Raw genomic sequence first — 16,641 nt, 5'->3', positions numbered from 1 at the left:
GTAGAGTTGATTTATTCTGTGATGGTTTCTGGTGTACAGCAAAGTAATTCAGTTACACATGTGTGCGTGTGTGTGTGTACATATGCACTTTCTCAGATTCTTTTAAGATATTCAGTATATTTCTCTGTGCTCTATAGCAACTTCCCTGAATGGACTTCCTGAACTTCCCTGCAGTGGTACAGTGGTTAAGACTCCGTGTTTCCACTGCAGGGGATGAGGGTTCAGTCCCTGGTTAGGAAGCCAAGATTCCACATGCCTCGTGGTGCAACCAAAAAAGACAAAATTTAGGAGCTTCCCTCATGGCTCAGCTGGTTAAGAATCTGCTAGCAGTGCAGGAGACCCGGGTTCGATCCCTGTTTCAGGAAGATCCCCTGGAGAAGGAAATGGCAGCCCACTCCAGTCCTCTTGCCTGGAGACTTCCATGGACAGAGGAGCCTGGTGGGCTATAGTCCATGGGGTCGCAAAGAGTCAGACACGACTGAGTGACTTCACTTTCACTTTCGTGCAGAAAGTCCTTGTTGTTTATCTGTTTTATATATAGTACTGTGTGTATGTTAATCCCAAACTCCTAATTTATCCCTCCCCGGCCCCTTTACCCTTTGGTAACCATAAGTTTGTTCTCTATGTCTGTGGGTCTCTTTCTGTTTTGTAAGTAAGTTCATTTATATCATTTTTTAGATTCTACATATAAGTGATATCCCGTGATGTCTGTCTCTGACTTTACTCAGTGAGATCATCTCTAGGTCCATCCACGTTGCCGCAGATGACGTTATTTCATTCTTTTTTATGGCCGAGCAGTATTCCATCGTGTGTGTATCTCTCATCTTCTTTATCCATTTATCTCTCAATAGACACTTAGATTGCTTCCATATCTTGGCTGTTGCTGCTAGAAACATTAAGGTGCACGGTGTGAAGTGCTCTTGATTTGCATTTCTCTAGTAATTAGTGATATTGAGCCTGTCAGCCATCTGTATGTCTTCTCTGGAGAAATGTCTCTTTAGGTCTTCTGCCCGTTTTATGACTAGGTTGTTCTGACACTGAGCTGTGTGAACTGTTTATGTATTTTGGAAATTAATCTTTTGTCAATTGCATCACCTGCAAATATTTTCTCTCAGTCTATAGGCTATCTTTTTTTGTTTATGGTTTCTTTTGCTGTGCAAAAGCTTCTAAGTTTGGTTGCTGCTGCTGCTGCTAAGTCACTTCAGTCGTGTCCGACTCTGTGCGACCCCATAGACGGCAGCCCATCAGGCTCCCCCGTCCCTGGGATTCTCCAGGCAAGAACACTGGAGTGGGTTGCCATTTCCTTCTCCAACGCATGAAAGTGAACAGTCAAAGTGAAGACGCTCAGTCGTATCCGACTATGTGCAACCCCATAAACAGCAGCCCACCAGGCTCCTCCATCCATGGGATTTTCCAGGCAAGAGTACTGGAATGGGGTGCCATTGCCTTCTCCTCTAAGTTTGGTTAGGTCCTGTTTATTTTCCCTTTTATTTCTTTTGCCTTGGGAGACTGACCTAAGAAAACATTGCTACGATTTATGTCAGAGAATGTTTTGCCTATATTCTAGGAGTTTTATGGTGTCATGTCTTATGTTTAAGTCTTTAAGCCATTTTGAGTTTATTCTTGTGTATGATGTGAGAATGTGTTCTAACTTCATTGATTTACAAGCAGCTATATAGCTTTCCCAGCACCACTTGCTAAAGAAACTGTCTTTTCCCCAATATATATTCTTATGTCCTTTATCATAGATTAATTGATCTTAGGTGTGTGAGTTTATTTCTGGGCTCTCTAACGTGTTCCATTAACCTATGTGTCTGATTTTGTGCTTCATTCCTTCTTAAGGCTGGATACTATTCCTTGTATGGATGAACCATGTTTTGCATGTCCCTTTACCCACTCATGGACTTTCGGGCTGCTCCCATCTTATGATTGTGAATAAAGCTGTCCACATCCTCTTTTTTGTGTCTGACTTCTTTTGCTTAAAGTATGTTTGTGAGATCACTCTGTGTTGCTGTGGGTGCTTACAGCTTGTTCATTGTCCTTGCTATATAGCATTCCATGGTGTGAACAGACCACAGTTTCTTTATCCAGTTACTTTTGATGGGCTATCCATTTACTGTTAACAGTTTCCTTATCCATCTTTAAAGCCAGCGTCTGGTGTATAGGTAGTACATTCTTGTGCGTGTCTCTGTGGTGAATGTGTGTGCATACACTTGCTCCGTGTGTGCACAGTAGTGGACTTGCTGGGCAAGGGGTGTGTGTGTGTGCTTCCTCTGGTTTCCCACTTGATACTAGTACTGAGTATTTTTCTTACTGAAAACTTACTGTATGTAAACATTTTAATACCCATTCTGTGGGTGGGGACCTTACTTTACATAACCTTTTCCCCACCAGTGGATACTGAGGTTGTTAGTCCCCTTTTGGTCTTATAAATGTCTCGTCCATGTACATCTGGGGGTGATCAAGGTGGTGGCTGAGGCAGTTCCTCACCTGTTCACTCACTCACCATCAGCTGTGACCCCCACACAGCCCAGGAACACAAAGATGATCAGGGCGTGGTCCCTGCCGTCAAAAGCCTCTTGGACTAAGTCTGAAGCCAGTAACTTGAATGAGGGCTGTGGATTGGATATAAATGTTTTTTCTTAGAATCACAATCCCACAATTTCTTACAATAACACAATTGGTCTGTTATTTTCTCACTTTTTTTAAGGCCTTTTTTTTGTTTAGGTTTCTTTTTTTTAATCAGTTAGTTAACTTTTGTCTGCGCTGGGTCTTTGTTAGTATGTGCGGTCTTTCTCTGGTTGTGGCGAGTGGGGGCTGCTCTTCATTGCAGTGCTCGGCCTTCTCACTGCAGTGGCTTCTCTCGTCGCGGAGCGCAGGTTCTAGGTGTGCGAGCTTCAGGAGGTGCAGCGTATGGGCTCGGTAGTTGTGGCACATCAGCTTAGTTGCTCCGTGACATGTGAAATCTTCCTGGACCAGTGACTGAACTTGTGTTCCCTGCCTTGGCAGGCGGATTCCTAACCACTGTGCCACCAGGGAAGTCCTGTCTTCTCGCTTTTGGTATATATTCACTTTGCAAGATATATTTTGCACAAGTGCAGTGATGAGTGGGACTTCCCTGGTGGCTCAGATGGTAAAGCGTCTGTCTACAATGCGGGAGGACCTGGGTTCGATCCCTGGGTTGGGAAGATTCCCTGGAGAAGGAAACGGCAACCCACTCCAGTACTCTTGCCTAGAAAATCCCATGGATGGAGGAGCCTAGTGCAGGCTACTGTCCGTGGGGTCACAAAGAGTCGGGCACGACTGAGCGACTTCACTTCTTCAGTGATGAGGGACAGTAGTCCTTGGCCTGAGTGCTGGAGAGACAGCATGGTGGAGACCGTGGTAGACAGGCTTGCAGCTCAGGCCTCAGCTCACTGGCAGCCACCACTTAATTCTGAATGCCTGTTGCCCTTTTGGGGAGGGGGAGACTGGGAGGCAGTGGGAGACAGGCCAATGTTTCTCTTTTTTTTTTGAGAAGCTGGGTATCTGGATTTTATATAAAATCTCCCAGGTTTTAAATAGTAGAAATAAATTTTTAAAAAATACATACTGCCTGAAAAATAAAGACCAAGAAGCTGTCATAGATCAGAGGAGACTGAAGAGACATGATACCAAATACCATGTGGTACTGGATTCAATCCTGGAACAGAAGGAGGGTGGAAGGGAAAAACTGGTGAAATCCGAATAAAGTCTGGAGTTTAGCTAATAACATGCTGGTGTTGGTTTCCTCATTTTCACTGTGCGTCTTGGTCGTGTAAGATGCTAACAGTGGAGGAAACAGGGTGAGCTGTACATGGGAGCTCTCTGTACTAGCTTTGCAACTTTTTCTAAAAATTTTTACTGAAGTGTAGTTGTGGCTCAGCTGGTAAAGAATCTGCCTGCCATGTGGGAGACCTGGGTTCGATCCCTGGGTTGGGAAGATCCCCTGGAGAAGGGAAAGGCTACCCACTCTAATATTCTGGCCTGGAGAATTCCATGGACTATATATAGTTCATGGGGTCGCAAAGAGTCAGACATGACTGAGTGACTTTCACTTTCATAGTTGACTTACAATATAGTGTTAGTTTCAGGTTTACAGCAAAGTGACTCAGGTTTCCATATATGTATGTGCTGTGCTTCGTTGCTCAGTCATGTCCGACTCTGTGCGACCCCATGGACTGTAACCCTCCAGGCTTCTCTGTCCATGGGGATTCTCCAGGCAAGAATACTGGAGTGGGTTTCCATGCCCTCCTCCAGGGGATCTTCCCAACCCAGGGATTGAACCCAGGTCTCCCACACTGCAGGCGGATTCTTTACCAGCTGAGCCACCAGGGAAACCCCCATATATGTGTATCTACTCTTTTTTAGATTCTTTTCACATATAGGTTATTAACAGAGTATTGAGTAGAGTTTCCTGTGCTATATAGTTACTTATTATCTATTTTATATGTAGTAGTGTGTATGTGCGGAGAAGGCAATGGCAAGCCACTCCAGTACTCTTGCCTGGAAAATCCCACGGATGGAGGAGCCTGGTAGGCTGTAGTCCATGGGGTCACTACGAGTCGGATTCGACTGAGCGACTTCACTTTCACTTTTCACTTTCACGCAATGGAGAAAGAAATGGCAACCCACTCCAGTGTTCTTGCCTAGAGTATCCCAGGGACGGCAGAGCCTGGTGGGCTGCTGTCTATAGGGTTGCACAGAGTCGGACACTACTGAAGTGACTTAGCAGCAGCAGCAGCAGTGTGTATGTGTCAATATCAATCTCCCAGTTTATCCACCCCCCTTTCCCCTCTGGTAACCATAAGTTTGTTTTCTATATCTGTGACTCTATTTCTGCTTTGTAAATAAGTTCACTTTAGTATCATTTTTCTGGATTCCACATGTAGGTGATATCATATGATATTTGTCTTTCTCTGTCTGGCCTACTTCATTCAGTATAACAATCTTTAGGTTCATCCATGTTGCTGCTAAGGGCGTTATTTCATTCTTTTTCATGGCTGAGTAGTATTCCATTGTACCACCTCTCTATCCATTACTCTGCTGAGGGACACTGGGGTGCATCTATGTTTTTGAATTGCAGTTTTGTCTGGCTATATTGCTGGATCATATTCAGCCTGGATCTTTGAAAGCCTCTATTATTCACACACGCACATTGCGCTGGGTGTTGGGTAGACTGTGCAGGTATAAGAAAGTGTATCTGTAGGTTCTGCCTGTGGACCATGAGTTTTGCAAGTCCTGTTCTGAACCCCACAAGCCCTTGACCTTTCTCTCCAGCTGCCCCTTCCCCCTCCCAAGGTCCAGGGGCCTTGCCCGGCTAAGCCAGACCTGTTCCTGGTCACAGGTGGCCCGGAGGCGCGGGGAGCGGCAGGCGCTGAAGTGTCAGCTGAGCATGAAGGTGTTCGGGCATGAGTTGAGCTTTGTCAACTGTGGGGCGATGGGGAGCCACGTGACGCACCAGTCCCTGAACCTGGCTGAGCTTGCCATCAAACTCCTGAAGGTACCTCAGGCTGGGCTTGGCCCATCCCTGCCATCTGACCTGATGATGTTTCCTTTGATGCTTTGGGGGAATACTAAAGTACTTTCAAACTCAAGAGCATGAAATTTGGAACCAGACTGCTCAAGGTCAAAAATTGGCTGCACCGCTTACTGCCTTGGGCACATTGTTGAATTTACCATGGCCTCAGTTTCTGCCTCTGTGAAATGGGCATGATAGAATAGTAGTAGTAATATCTACTTCATAGAGCGGTTGAATCAAATGACTCAGTGCAGTAAAAATGCAGCAAAGTGGAGTGTGCCTGGCACTTACTAAGTGCTCTGTACCAGGTGTGCAAGCACGGCCCACACCCTGGGTGGGCCTGGATGCCTGACCTCTGACTATGACCTGCAGTAAACTGTCTTGGTTCAAACCCTAGTTCTGCCGGTTTCTAGCTACATGGGCTCGGCTGGGTTATTTTTATCTCTTTGGGGGCTCTGTTTTCTCATCTGGAAACTGGGGACAATGATAAGGTTCTGTCTGAGGGTTGTGAGGGGCGAGTGAGGGGGTCATGTGCACTCTACTGTTCTCTGACTGCAGGGCCAGGAGGTTCAGGTGAACCGGAGGCTGAACCTGGTGATGGAGGAGCTCACCTTTCCCACCATGTCCGGCCTCCCAGCCCGGTTGACCCTCAATGTCTCGGCTGCCGTCAGCATCCGGGTCCGAGGGACAGCCGACTTCCAGCAGCGCTCAGATTTCTCTGTGAAAGGTTACGTCAAGCCCAGGTAACTGGCTCCTCAGATCTGGGGGACATAGGTGGATCAGGGCCTCCCCCTGCAGAGAGCTGAGGCATCAGCATGGGCTGAGCGGGGAGCCCTGCTCTGCTGACTACCTTTATACCAGCTACTGTACATGGAGTGTTTTTTGTGCCAAGAGACTAAGGAGATCCTGGGCAGTTGTGCCCACTTTACAGATGAGAAGACTGAGGCTCAGCAAGGTACAACCCCCATGCCCAAGGTAGCACAGCAGCTGGGATTCACAGCTTGTGTCTCAGCCCCGCTCTTCCCTCTGCCCCCTCTGCCTCTTGGGGGAGAGGGTGGGAGGAGAGGGAGGCGGGGGCATTTAAGGTACAGGAACCCACATGGCCACACACAAGGTGGACACTTTTCTTATTTCCATTAAGGGTTAAGGAAATTGAGACTCACAATGAGTGCACAGCTGACCCGGGGCCACACGGCATCAAGGATTTTGAGCAGAACAATGCTCACCTCTCCCAGGCCTGCTGGGTGACTCTCCCAGTCACTAAGCTGACCTGCCTTTCATTTCTGGGTCCAGTGTGGGGAATGTGGGTGTCCTGTGCTACCTTTTGTTGGGCATAGAGACCTTGGGCTTGGGCTCTGACAACCAGGGCTCCAGAGTGGCTGTTCCATGTCCCAACTGTGGAACTCATGCAGACGGCGTCACCTCTGTGAGCCTCGGTTTGTCTGTCTATTAAATGGGGCTAATGATGGTGAGGGTTCAATGGCAAGGTATAGAGTGCTTGGCCCACGTGGAGTGTGTGGTCAGTGATGGCCACGGCGGAGGAGCCGCTCTGACTCAGAACCATGGAGTGAAGCTGGCAGGGGGTTCGTGGGTGGTGTGTGGGTTGGCACTGGTTTGGCTATTGCCTGGGGCCATAGGCTGCAGCCATGTGCTTCTTCCTTAGCGCGCTGCTCCAGATCTCGGCGCAGATGGGCACGGTGGGTGCCCTGGGGCAGGCCGGGCTGAGGTGGGTGACTGGTGTCCGCGGCACCGCCAGCCTGGATGGTGGGATCCAGGCGAGGAAGGGCCAAGACCTCAGGGTGCATCTGAATACACCAGAGGAGGTCGTGGAGCTGTTCCGCTTCAGGTGGGTTCCCGAACCCAAGGAGGGAGCCCGTGAATATGTCTGTGTGAGGCAGGGTGGGCACTGGTGTGGGTGTGAGTGTCTGTGAGAGTGTGCATGCCTGTGTCTGAGTGTATGTGCCTACGGGTGTGCCTATGAGTCTGTGTATGTGATTGCATGTCTGTGGGTGTGTTTGTGAGACAAGTTGCCCATGTCAGTGAGTGAGGTGTATCGTGTGTGTGTGTGCATGTGTGTGTGTGTGTGTGTGTGTGTGTATGTCAGGGTAGGGTGGGTGTGTCTGTGACAGGGGCTGAGGGAGACCGGGAGATGGGGACTCCCACAGTGCTCAGATCTTTCCGGGGATCCCTCCTGGGGTCTGCTCTTCCCCAGCCTCCTGGAGAGGTGATGCTTAGAGAACAGTGAATTCAGAGGAAACAGGAGAAGCCAGACTGCCCCCACCCCACCTCCTCCCTTCCCTTGCTGGGGGCACTGTTGTCCACCTGACCCTCTCCGGGCAGCAGCCAGCGGGGTCTCCTTTTACTTGTCAATTAAATCCTTTCACGCTCCCCCTCCCCTATTTAAAATCCCTTGCTTGCATCCAGGATAGCCCAGCTAGCATGCTTTCCCTGCCCGATGGAGGCCCTGCCCACTCCCTCACCCGTTTCCTGCCACTACGCCCCCCCCACTCCCTCCCCGCCATTCTGACCCCCTCACCACCCTTTTGTCGGTGGTCCTAAAGAGCGCCCTTTATTCTCACCCTAGGGCCTTTGCACCTGCCGTTCCCTCTGGGCTGCCGGCTCCTTCTCATCCTTTGATTCTCTGACCATATATTACCTCTGCAGAGTGTCCCCTCCAAACCCCCCAACTAACCAATGCCTTGCTGTATCCCCAAGATGGATGTTATGCCCATGCCATCCCATAATTTAGGTTTTTCATAGCGCTTGTCACCCCCTGTGTTCATGGACTGACTCCCCCACCAGCGTGCTGGTGCCCCAAGGGCCTGTCCAGTTCCTGGTGGGACCTGCCTCAGCATCTCGCCCTGGTGGTTTTATGGATGAATGCAATGATTCACCTGGCACTTCCTCCCTTCCCACCCAGCTCTCAGCTGTATCTCATCACTGGGGATGGTGTGAGGAGCCTCAATCACGTTCCCAGCCCTTCCGAGGCCCAGTCCTGTACCAGCAAGGAAGGTGGGTGCCAGCAGGCCCTCCGTGTCATTGTCCCAGGATGGGCGTCTTGGGGGCTGAGGGGTAAGATAACAGCTCCAAATTCCAGACTTATCTTCTGCCCAGAAAGTACTTATGCCCCTTAGCTCAGTGATGCTCTGTCTAGACTCGGTGTGTTCAGTTACTCAGTCATGTCCGACTCTTTGTGGCCCCACGGACTGTAGCCCGCCAGGCTCCTCTGTCCATGGAATTTTCTAAGCAAGAATACTGGAGTGGGTTGCCATTTCCTTCTCCAGGGGATCTTCCCGACCGAGGGATTGAACCCACGTCTTTTGTATCTCCTGCATTGGCAGGTGGGTTCCTTACCACTAGCACCATGTGGGAAGCCCTCCCTATACCTTATGAAAATAAGCCAAAATAGCTTTAAAAGTGCCGAATGCACAGAGATGTTTGTTGCATCATTATTTACAGAGCAAAAAAAAAAAAAAAAGGTGGCAACTCAAATATCCAACAGTAGGAGAATGGCTTATTATGACGGCCTTTGAGCTAAGAATAGACTTTTATGTTTCCAAACAGTGAAAAAATAATCAAAAGAAGACTATTTCAGAACATGTGAGAAATTAGTGGAGTTCATAGTCCAGTGCCCAGAAATGAAGTTTGATTGGTGCAGAGCCACTCCCGTTGTCTGTGGCCTTTCTTCAACAACAGCAGAGCTGAGTAGCAGCAAACTGCGGTCACGGTTGTGTGACCAGCAAAACCTCAAGTATTTACCATCTGGCCATTTACTTGAAAATGTTTGCCAACTCCTGGTTTAGTAAAATACCGAGATACCCCGTAACTTTTGAAGTCTGTAAAGAAGGGCATTTTTTTAGTAGATTTTTTGCATTTCCCTTTTTACGTATGTTTATATGTGTGTATTTTTGGCTGCGCTGGGTCTTCATGGCTGCACGCAGGCTTTTGTCAGCTGCGGTGAGTGGGGACTACTGTCTCCTGTGGCGCATGGGCTTCTCACTGTGGCGGCTTCTCTTGTAGCGGAGGGCGGGCCCCGGGGCAGAGGCTCGGCAGTTGCAGCACATGGGGTCAGTAGCTGTGGCATTCGGGCTTAGTTGCCCCATGGCACGTGGGATCTTCCTGACCCAGGGATCAAACCTGTGTCCACCGCATTGGCAGGTGGATTCTTGACCACTGGACTACCAGGAAAGTCCTGAACTTCATATTTTAATAGCAAGAAAACTCTTTGATGATAACATCAGGTCAAAGGCAACAAAATTGAGGAGGAAGAGAAGGAGGTAGATCAGTTGCAGATCTTGCAATCATTTGGGGGGTAAAGTTGGGGAGGAGCCTACTTAAGTTACTTCTTTAGGCTAAACCGTGTCCTGAACACTCACTGAGCTGTAAATCCTCCCAGCTACAGCATGGGGCTGGATCTATTATCAGTCCCCATGGACAGATGAGAAACACCAAAGCACAGAGATGTTAGGTAACTTGCCCAAAGTCACACAGCTGGGCGATGGCAGAATGGGAATGCGGATCCAGGCTTTCTTGCTCCAGGGTCTGTGTCCTACATCGTACTGCCGGATATTCTGATAGTCTACACGAGGGGTCCTGAACCAGGGGTGATTTTGACCCTACCCTTCCCCGGGGACAGTTGGCAATGTCTGTTGACATTGCTGGTTGTCATACTGGTGTGGGAGGTGCTAAAGGCGTCTAGTGGGTCGAGCCCAGGGCGGTCCCCCACAATGAGGAATTATCAAGGTCACGGGTTGAGAGTGCCAAAGCTGAGAAACACTGGTCTACACAGCACCACCTGCTATGATTAATGACTAAATGATACTGTTTCTCCGAAGAATGTGGAGGTGCTCTTTCTTTGCTGATGGGAGCATCTGTGGCCCCGCCCGGAGCCCTCAGATCTCTCCTGACTGGCGGTGCCTGCTCCCTTTCCCACAGCAGCCCACACCTGGGGATGGCAGCTCTGCACTGAGGTGCGCTGGCCGGCACCCGACCAGCCCTCCCTGCTCTCGGTGCCTGTGTTCACAGCCATGACGCTGAAGAAGCAGGACCAGGGGCTCCAACAGTATCTGCTGGAAGCTGCCTACACCTTCCACCCCCAGGTAGGCCCTAGGAAACCTTCTTCTTTCTCAACCGGATTCAGGGCCTCCCTAGGTCTTCTACTCAGGGGTCAGTGTTGAGCATCACTCATAAAGACGGGGGCCTCCTCCCCGGAGCTGTTGGGCTGGGCTTGTCCTGCTGTAGTTCCCCTCCTGCCTCAGGACCCTTGCACATGCGGCTCCTCTGTCTCTGGCTGTTGGCTTGTTAACGCTGAATCAACCTTCGTAGCTCCATTCAAGAGGTCACCTCCTCAGGGAAGCCTGCCCTGATTGCCCTGAAGTGGCCATGTTCGTTTGTTATATGCTCTAAGGGCACTGTGTTCCTTCCCTTTCAGTCACATTTGTGTTCATTACTGAAGCTGGTTAACTAAGATCTGTCTTCCCCCCTAGTCGCTCAGTTCCTGGGAACAGATCCAGTGCCTTTCTCACTCCTGGGTCCCCAGCACCTGGCACAGAACAGACACTCAACAGCCTCCTATCTGACCTCCCCATTCCCACTCTTGTCTCCTTCCCGTGTGTTTTCTACCAGCAGCCAGACAGACCTTCCAAAATCCCTAAAGGATTGTGTCCATCCTCTGCTCAGGACTCTGCAGTGGCTCCTTTCTCTCTGACCTACAGGCTTTCAATGATCCAGCCGTGCCGGCCTCTCCTCCCCATCTCCCCACTTTTTGACCAGGTTCACCGCTCTCCAGACACACTGATCTCCTTTTAATTAAATACCAAGCACATTGCTGCCCAGGGCCTTTGCATTGGCGATTTCCTCTGCCCGGAACACTCTTTCCTAGACACCCACTTGACTCTGTGCCTTGCTGCCTCCTGGTCTCATCAAATGCCCCTTCTTCAGAAACAACTTCCCTCCCCTTACCACCCGGTCCAGAACAATGACCCCTGACTCCGAGTTTGTCAGCAGAGCACTCACAGCCACCAGCTGCCGTCTCACTTCCTTCTGTGTCTGGAGGTCCTGTGAGTGTGGAGTGGCTGCCAGGAGGGCAGGACTTTGTGTATAACACTCGGCTGCACCCCCTGTGCCTGTAACGGTGCCTCGCACACAGCAGTGAATGTTACTTGGTTCTGGGTGAATGTACGATGGTGCAGGATACACTTACTTACAGAAACAGACTCACAGGCTGAGAACGAGCTTATGGTTGCCAGCGGGAAGGATGGGGCAAGGGATAGTTAGGGAGTTAGGGATGGACATGTACAAACAGCCGTATTTAACATGGACACCCAACAGGGATCTGCCGTACAGCACGGGGAACTCTGCTCAATGTCATGTGGCAGCCTGGATGGGAGGGGAGTCTGGGGGAGGATGGATACATGTATGTGTATGGGGCTGAGCCCCTTCATTCTCCACCTGATACTGTCACAACATTGTTAATCAGTTACACCCCAATACAAAATAAAACATTTGTGTTTTTTTTTAAAAAAGGCAAAGCACACAAAAGCTGGGAGATGAGCACGCTGAGCTGGTGAAGGGGCCCAGGGGGGTCCAGGCAGGTGTGTGTTGCAGCTGCTCCTGAGTTGTCCTGTAGGACTCTCCTCCAGGATGTATAGCCCCAGACTCCTGGTTTTAGGGTTCTTGTCTTTTGAGGACAAGAATGACCATAAGAACTCAGGTTTGGGGTTTTTTTTGGAAACACATTTATTTACTTTTGGGTCTTCATTGCTTTTCTCTAGTTGCGGCTATTGGGAGAGCTTGGGCTCCTCACTGCAGTGGCTTCTCTTGTTTCGGATCATGGGCTCTAGAGTGTTTGGGCTTCAGTAATTTCTGCATGTAGCCTCAGGAGCTGCAGTTCCCAGGCCCCAGAGCACAGGCTCAGTAGTTGAGGCGCATGGGCTTAGTTGCTCTGCAGATTGTGGGATCTTCCTGGACCAGGGATGGAACCTGTGTCTTCTACGTTGGCAGGTGGATTCTTTACCACTGAACAATGGGGGAGGCCCAGAACTCAGGTTTTTTTCGGGGGGGGTGGGACCTGGTTGGGTTCTCGGTCTTGAGGACTCTGCTGTGTTTCCAGAAGGACTGCTGGCTCCCTCAAGAAGCCTCAGCTCACATCTTCATGGGCACGCCCGAATCGGAAGTGCCCAGGGACGTCGGGGTGGACATCAGCTACAGCTGGCCTCAGGGGAAGTTCCGTCTCAAGCTGCTCCATCCCAAGAAGAGAATCGAGCTTGATGGTAAAGACAGTGGTCCCCCGTCACTCTGCCCCCGGCCAGAGGCCGGATCCGTGGGCCAGATACAGCCCTCTCACTGTGGACTCTTCAGCCACCTTCTGAGGTTGGCACTACATAGAGCCCGGTTTAATGGATGAGAACCCCGGGGCTCAGAGACTAGGAAGCCAGGAGGACATCCCCCAGCGAAGGCAGGGGTGGATCCAGGATGTTGAACCCTGGTCTCTAAACTCTCATGTTGTCTCCCAGGAAAGATCGAGACTGTCCAGAGGGCCCGCATGGGTCACCTGGAGTTGATCCTGGATGAAAGGGACGTCTACTACATCAAGGTTTGCACCCCGTCTTCAAACCCCTGGTGTTGACACCTGCCACCTCCCAGGACACTTCCGGTCCCAATCCCTGCTTACTCATCACCACCTCCTTTGGTGTATTTTGTTTCTTTTTTAATTTATTAATTTGTTCGATTGCATCGAGTCTTCGTTGTGGCATGAGGGATCTTTGCTGCAGCATATGGGATCTTTTGCTGCGACGCGTGGACTCAGTAGTTGTAGGGCATGGGCTTAGTTGCCCCGTGGCATGTGGGATCTTAGTTCCCTGACCAGGGATCGAACCCATGTCCCCTGCATTGGAAGGTGGATGTTTAAAAAATCTTTATTGATTTATTGGGACCTTAGTTGCATCACATGGGACCTTCACTGTGGCATGCAGGACCTTTCAGTTGCGGTGTGTGGGTTCAGTTGCCCTGAGGCATGTGGAATCTAGTTTCCTGACAAGGAATCAAACCCAAATCCCCTGCATTGGTAAGCAGATTCTTAACCACTGGACCACCAGGGAAGTCCCTCTTGTACTTTAGCTGTTCTTCTCTATCCACCTACTAGGACCATCTAGTGTGAAAACAAAAATGGGTTCAGATCTTACCACCATCGATGTCAAAAATTGATAATAGTAACACAGGAGCATGCTTTAAGAAATTCAGAGTAGACAAAGGTATAAAATGGTAAGTCAAAGAGTGCTACTCCCCAGATTTCCAGAAGAAATGTCAAGGCACACACCGAGAAATCTGTGTGAGTTTTCCAGGGCTGCTCTATCAAAGTACCCTGAATTTTAAGGGGCTTAAACAATGGAAATTTTCTCATAGTTCTGGAGGCTAGAAGTTCAAAATCAACATGCTGGCAGAGTTGGTTCCTGCTAAGGCTCTAATCCATGCTTCTCTCCTGGTCTCTAGTAGCCTTGGGGATTCCTTGGCTTTTAAGTGGCTGTCTTCCGCCTTGTCTCCTCATTGTCTGCCCTCTGTAGGCATCTATGCCCAAATCTCTCTTTTTGTAAGTTTCCCAGGCTGGATTAAGGTCCACACAAATGACCTCATCCTGCCTTCATCTGCAAAGATCCTGTTTATCAGTATGGTCACATTCACAAGTCCTGGGGGTTAGCTTTGGAGGGAAGCACAGTTCAGCTCACAACATTATAGATTTGAAAAACCTTTCAGTTTTTAAAAAACATCTATTTGTTTGTTTTTGACTGTGCTGGCCCTTTGTAGCTGTGTGATCTTTTCTCTAGTTGCAGGGAGCAGGGACTACTCTCTATTTGCAGTGTGGGGACTTCTCTCGTGGCTCCCGGGCCCTTGAGCACAGGCTCGGTAGTTGTGGCTTGCTACTGAGTTGCTTCACCACATGTGGGTTCTTCCCAGACTGGAAATCAAACCTGTGTCCCTTGCATTGATGGGTGGATTCTTTACTACTGAGCCACCAAGGAAGCCCTATAGGTACTTTTTAAGGTTTTCAACCTGGAGGACCTAAATGGGACTCAGTGGATCCTCTGAAGCCCCTGCAATTGTGCAGAAGTTTTGTGTCTGTTCTCCTTCTGGGGAGAGGGTTTAGACCTTCCAGCCAATGCTCAAGCAGGTCTGTGACTCCAAAAAGGATAAAATGAGCAGCTGGAGACTTGCTCCTGCCAAGCAGGACCTCTGGGCCCCTTTGGCCATGAGTCTGGTTGTTCTGTATCTGTCTCCAGTGGATTCTCAGAGAGGTCCGACTTGAAAATTAAAGCCAGGGTTGGAATTTTTGCAGCATGAACACACTCTGAGCTCCCAAATCTGCTTCCTGTCTGGTGCGAAGACCAAGTGTCAAGGGAGAGCATCTTCCTCTTAGAACCCCAGCTGCCTGCTGGCTGAGACTATGCATCATTTCAGAGCTCCCAGGAGCCCTGAAGCAATCCTGCTTTGCTAAGCACACTAGTGCTAATTGCCTGCCCCTCCCTGCAGGCCAGCCTGCTGCTCTCCAGAGGGCTGTCCTGCAGGCCTGGAAGCATTGGCCTTTAGAGAAACTCCAGTTCTAGCTGCCTCAGATTCATCACGATCCTGGTAACAGCTGGAGCTTCAGAACTTTGCAAAGCCTTTTCTAGGATGGGCAGGGGACACATATGGCTTTGACTCTGGGTCTCTCTTTTAGTCCTCTCGGTAAGCCTGCAGGAAATGAGGAAGCTAAGGCAGATGAACTCAGGAATACAAAGCAGAAAGGCTGGGCTCAAGTCAACTCAGAGTTTGTGGGCTTTAAGGACAGTGTGGAGGAGAGTGTTAGATGTCAGTGCCCTCTCCCCTGTGCAATGATAGAGCATCCCTAAGTCCCAGGTTGCTATTGATCCAGCTCAGCTGTGATTACTGTTTCTCGCTCTCTTTTTTAAAAAATATATATATTTATTTGGCTGCACGGAGTCTTAGTTGGTGCACATGGGATCTCCGATCTCTCCTGCGGCTTATGGGATCTTTAGTTGCAGCATATGGGAACCTAGTTCCCTGACCTAGGACCCCCTACATTGGGAGTGTGGAATCTTAGCCACTGGACCACCAGGGAAGTCCCTGATTAGTGGTCTCTTTAACTGATAAGTATTCTGGTTTGGATGAGAAATTCTATAATCATGCTATGCTCGGGCTGCACTTTGCGAAAGCTACAGCTAACTGCCGAGCAGCTTCTGATACAGACCGGAGAGAAGCATTAGCAAGACACACCATGAAGTGAGAGAAGCGGAGCAGAGTGGAGAGTCTGCGTCTGTTTTTGTGCAGAGCAAGAGGCAGCGTGTGTGTGTGATTGAGTACACGCGTACACACGTGTATATACACATGTATGTACACATGTACACACAAGTACACAGAGACAGACTCATATCTGTAGGCCCACACTGTCTCTGGAAGATGCACAGATGCAGGCACGGTGGTGGCCTTTGAGGGAGGCTGTGAGACCAGGAAGGGGAATGAAACTTATTTTTCATTGTCTTTATTCATTTATGCAGTAGCTGCTTATTGCTGCTGCTAAGTCACTTCAGTCATGTCCGACTCTGTGTGACCCCATAGACGTCAGCCCACCAGGCTCTCCCACCCCTGGGATTCTCCAGGTAAGAACACCGGAGTGGGTTGCCATTTCCTTCTCCAATGCATGAAAGTGAAAAGTGAAAGTGAAATCGCTCAGTCGTGTCCGACTCTTAGCGACCCCATGGACTGCAGCCTACCAGGCTCCTCCGTCCATGGGATTTTCCAGGCAAGAGTACTGGAGTGGTACCTACAATGTGCCAGGAAGACAGCTCAGTGGAAGAGATAGGCATACAGAATTCTCTCCTTTTGGAAGAGAATGGGAGAGATCATAAAATACATAAGCAAATTGTGATGCTAGGTGAATGTAAGCGCTGTAAGAAAAGGGAATTGATGAGCTAGATACAGGGGTCTGGACTATGAGAAAAAGGGTCTGAAAGTTGGCTTCAGTTTTTTACTTAATCATTTGGCTGCACTGACTCTTAGTTGTGGCACGTAGGATCTTGTTCTCTGACCAGGGATTGAACCTGGGCCCC

The 16,641-nt window shown here is 49.6% G+C and overlaps 1 protein-coding gene across 1 annotated transcript in view; it reads left to right on the top strand.

The window, feature by feature from the left end:
• LOC109578109 (uncharacterized) overlaps positions 1–16,641 on the top strand; it is a 166,190-nt gene that overhangs the window by 39,624 nt on the left and 109,925 nt on the right. The window contains exons 17-23 of the mRNA XM_070779250.1: positions 5,366–5,521; positions 6,098–6,282; positions 7,203–7,385; positions 8,460–8,551; positions 10,475–10,638; positions 12,651–12,810; positions 13,054–13,133. Coding sequence (XP_070635351.1) covers positions 5,366–5,521; positions 6,098–6,282; positions 7,203–7,385; positions 8,460–8,551; positions 10,475–10,638; positions 12,651–12,810; positions 13,054–13,133 — 1,020 coding nt within the window. The remainder of the gene's footprint in view (positions 1–5,365; positions 5,522–6,097; positions 6,283–7,202; positions 7,386–8,459; positions 8,552–10,474; positions 10,639–12,650; positions 12,811–13,053; positions 13,134–16,641) is intronic.

Source organism: Bos indicus, chromosome 25 (assembly GCF_029378745.1).
Source record: "Bos indicus isolate NIAB-ARS_2022 breed Sahiwal x Tharparkar chromosome 25, NIAB-ARS_B.indTharparkar_mat_pri_1.0, whole genome shotgun sequence".
NCBI classification, from domain to species: domain Eukaryota; kingdom Metazoa; phylum Chordata; class Mammalia; order Artiodactyla; family Bovidae; genus Bos; species Bos indicus.
This window is presented reverse-complemented; position numbering and strand designations above follow the sequence as displayed.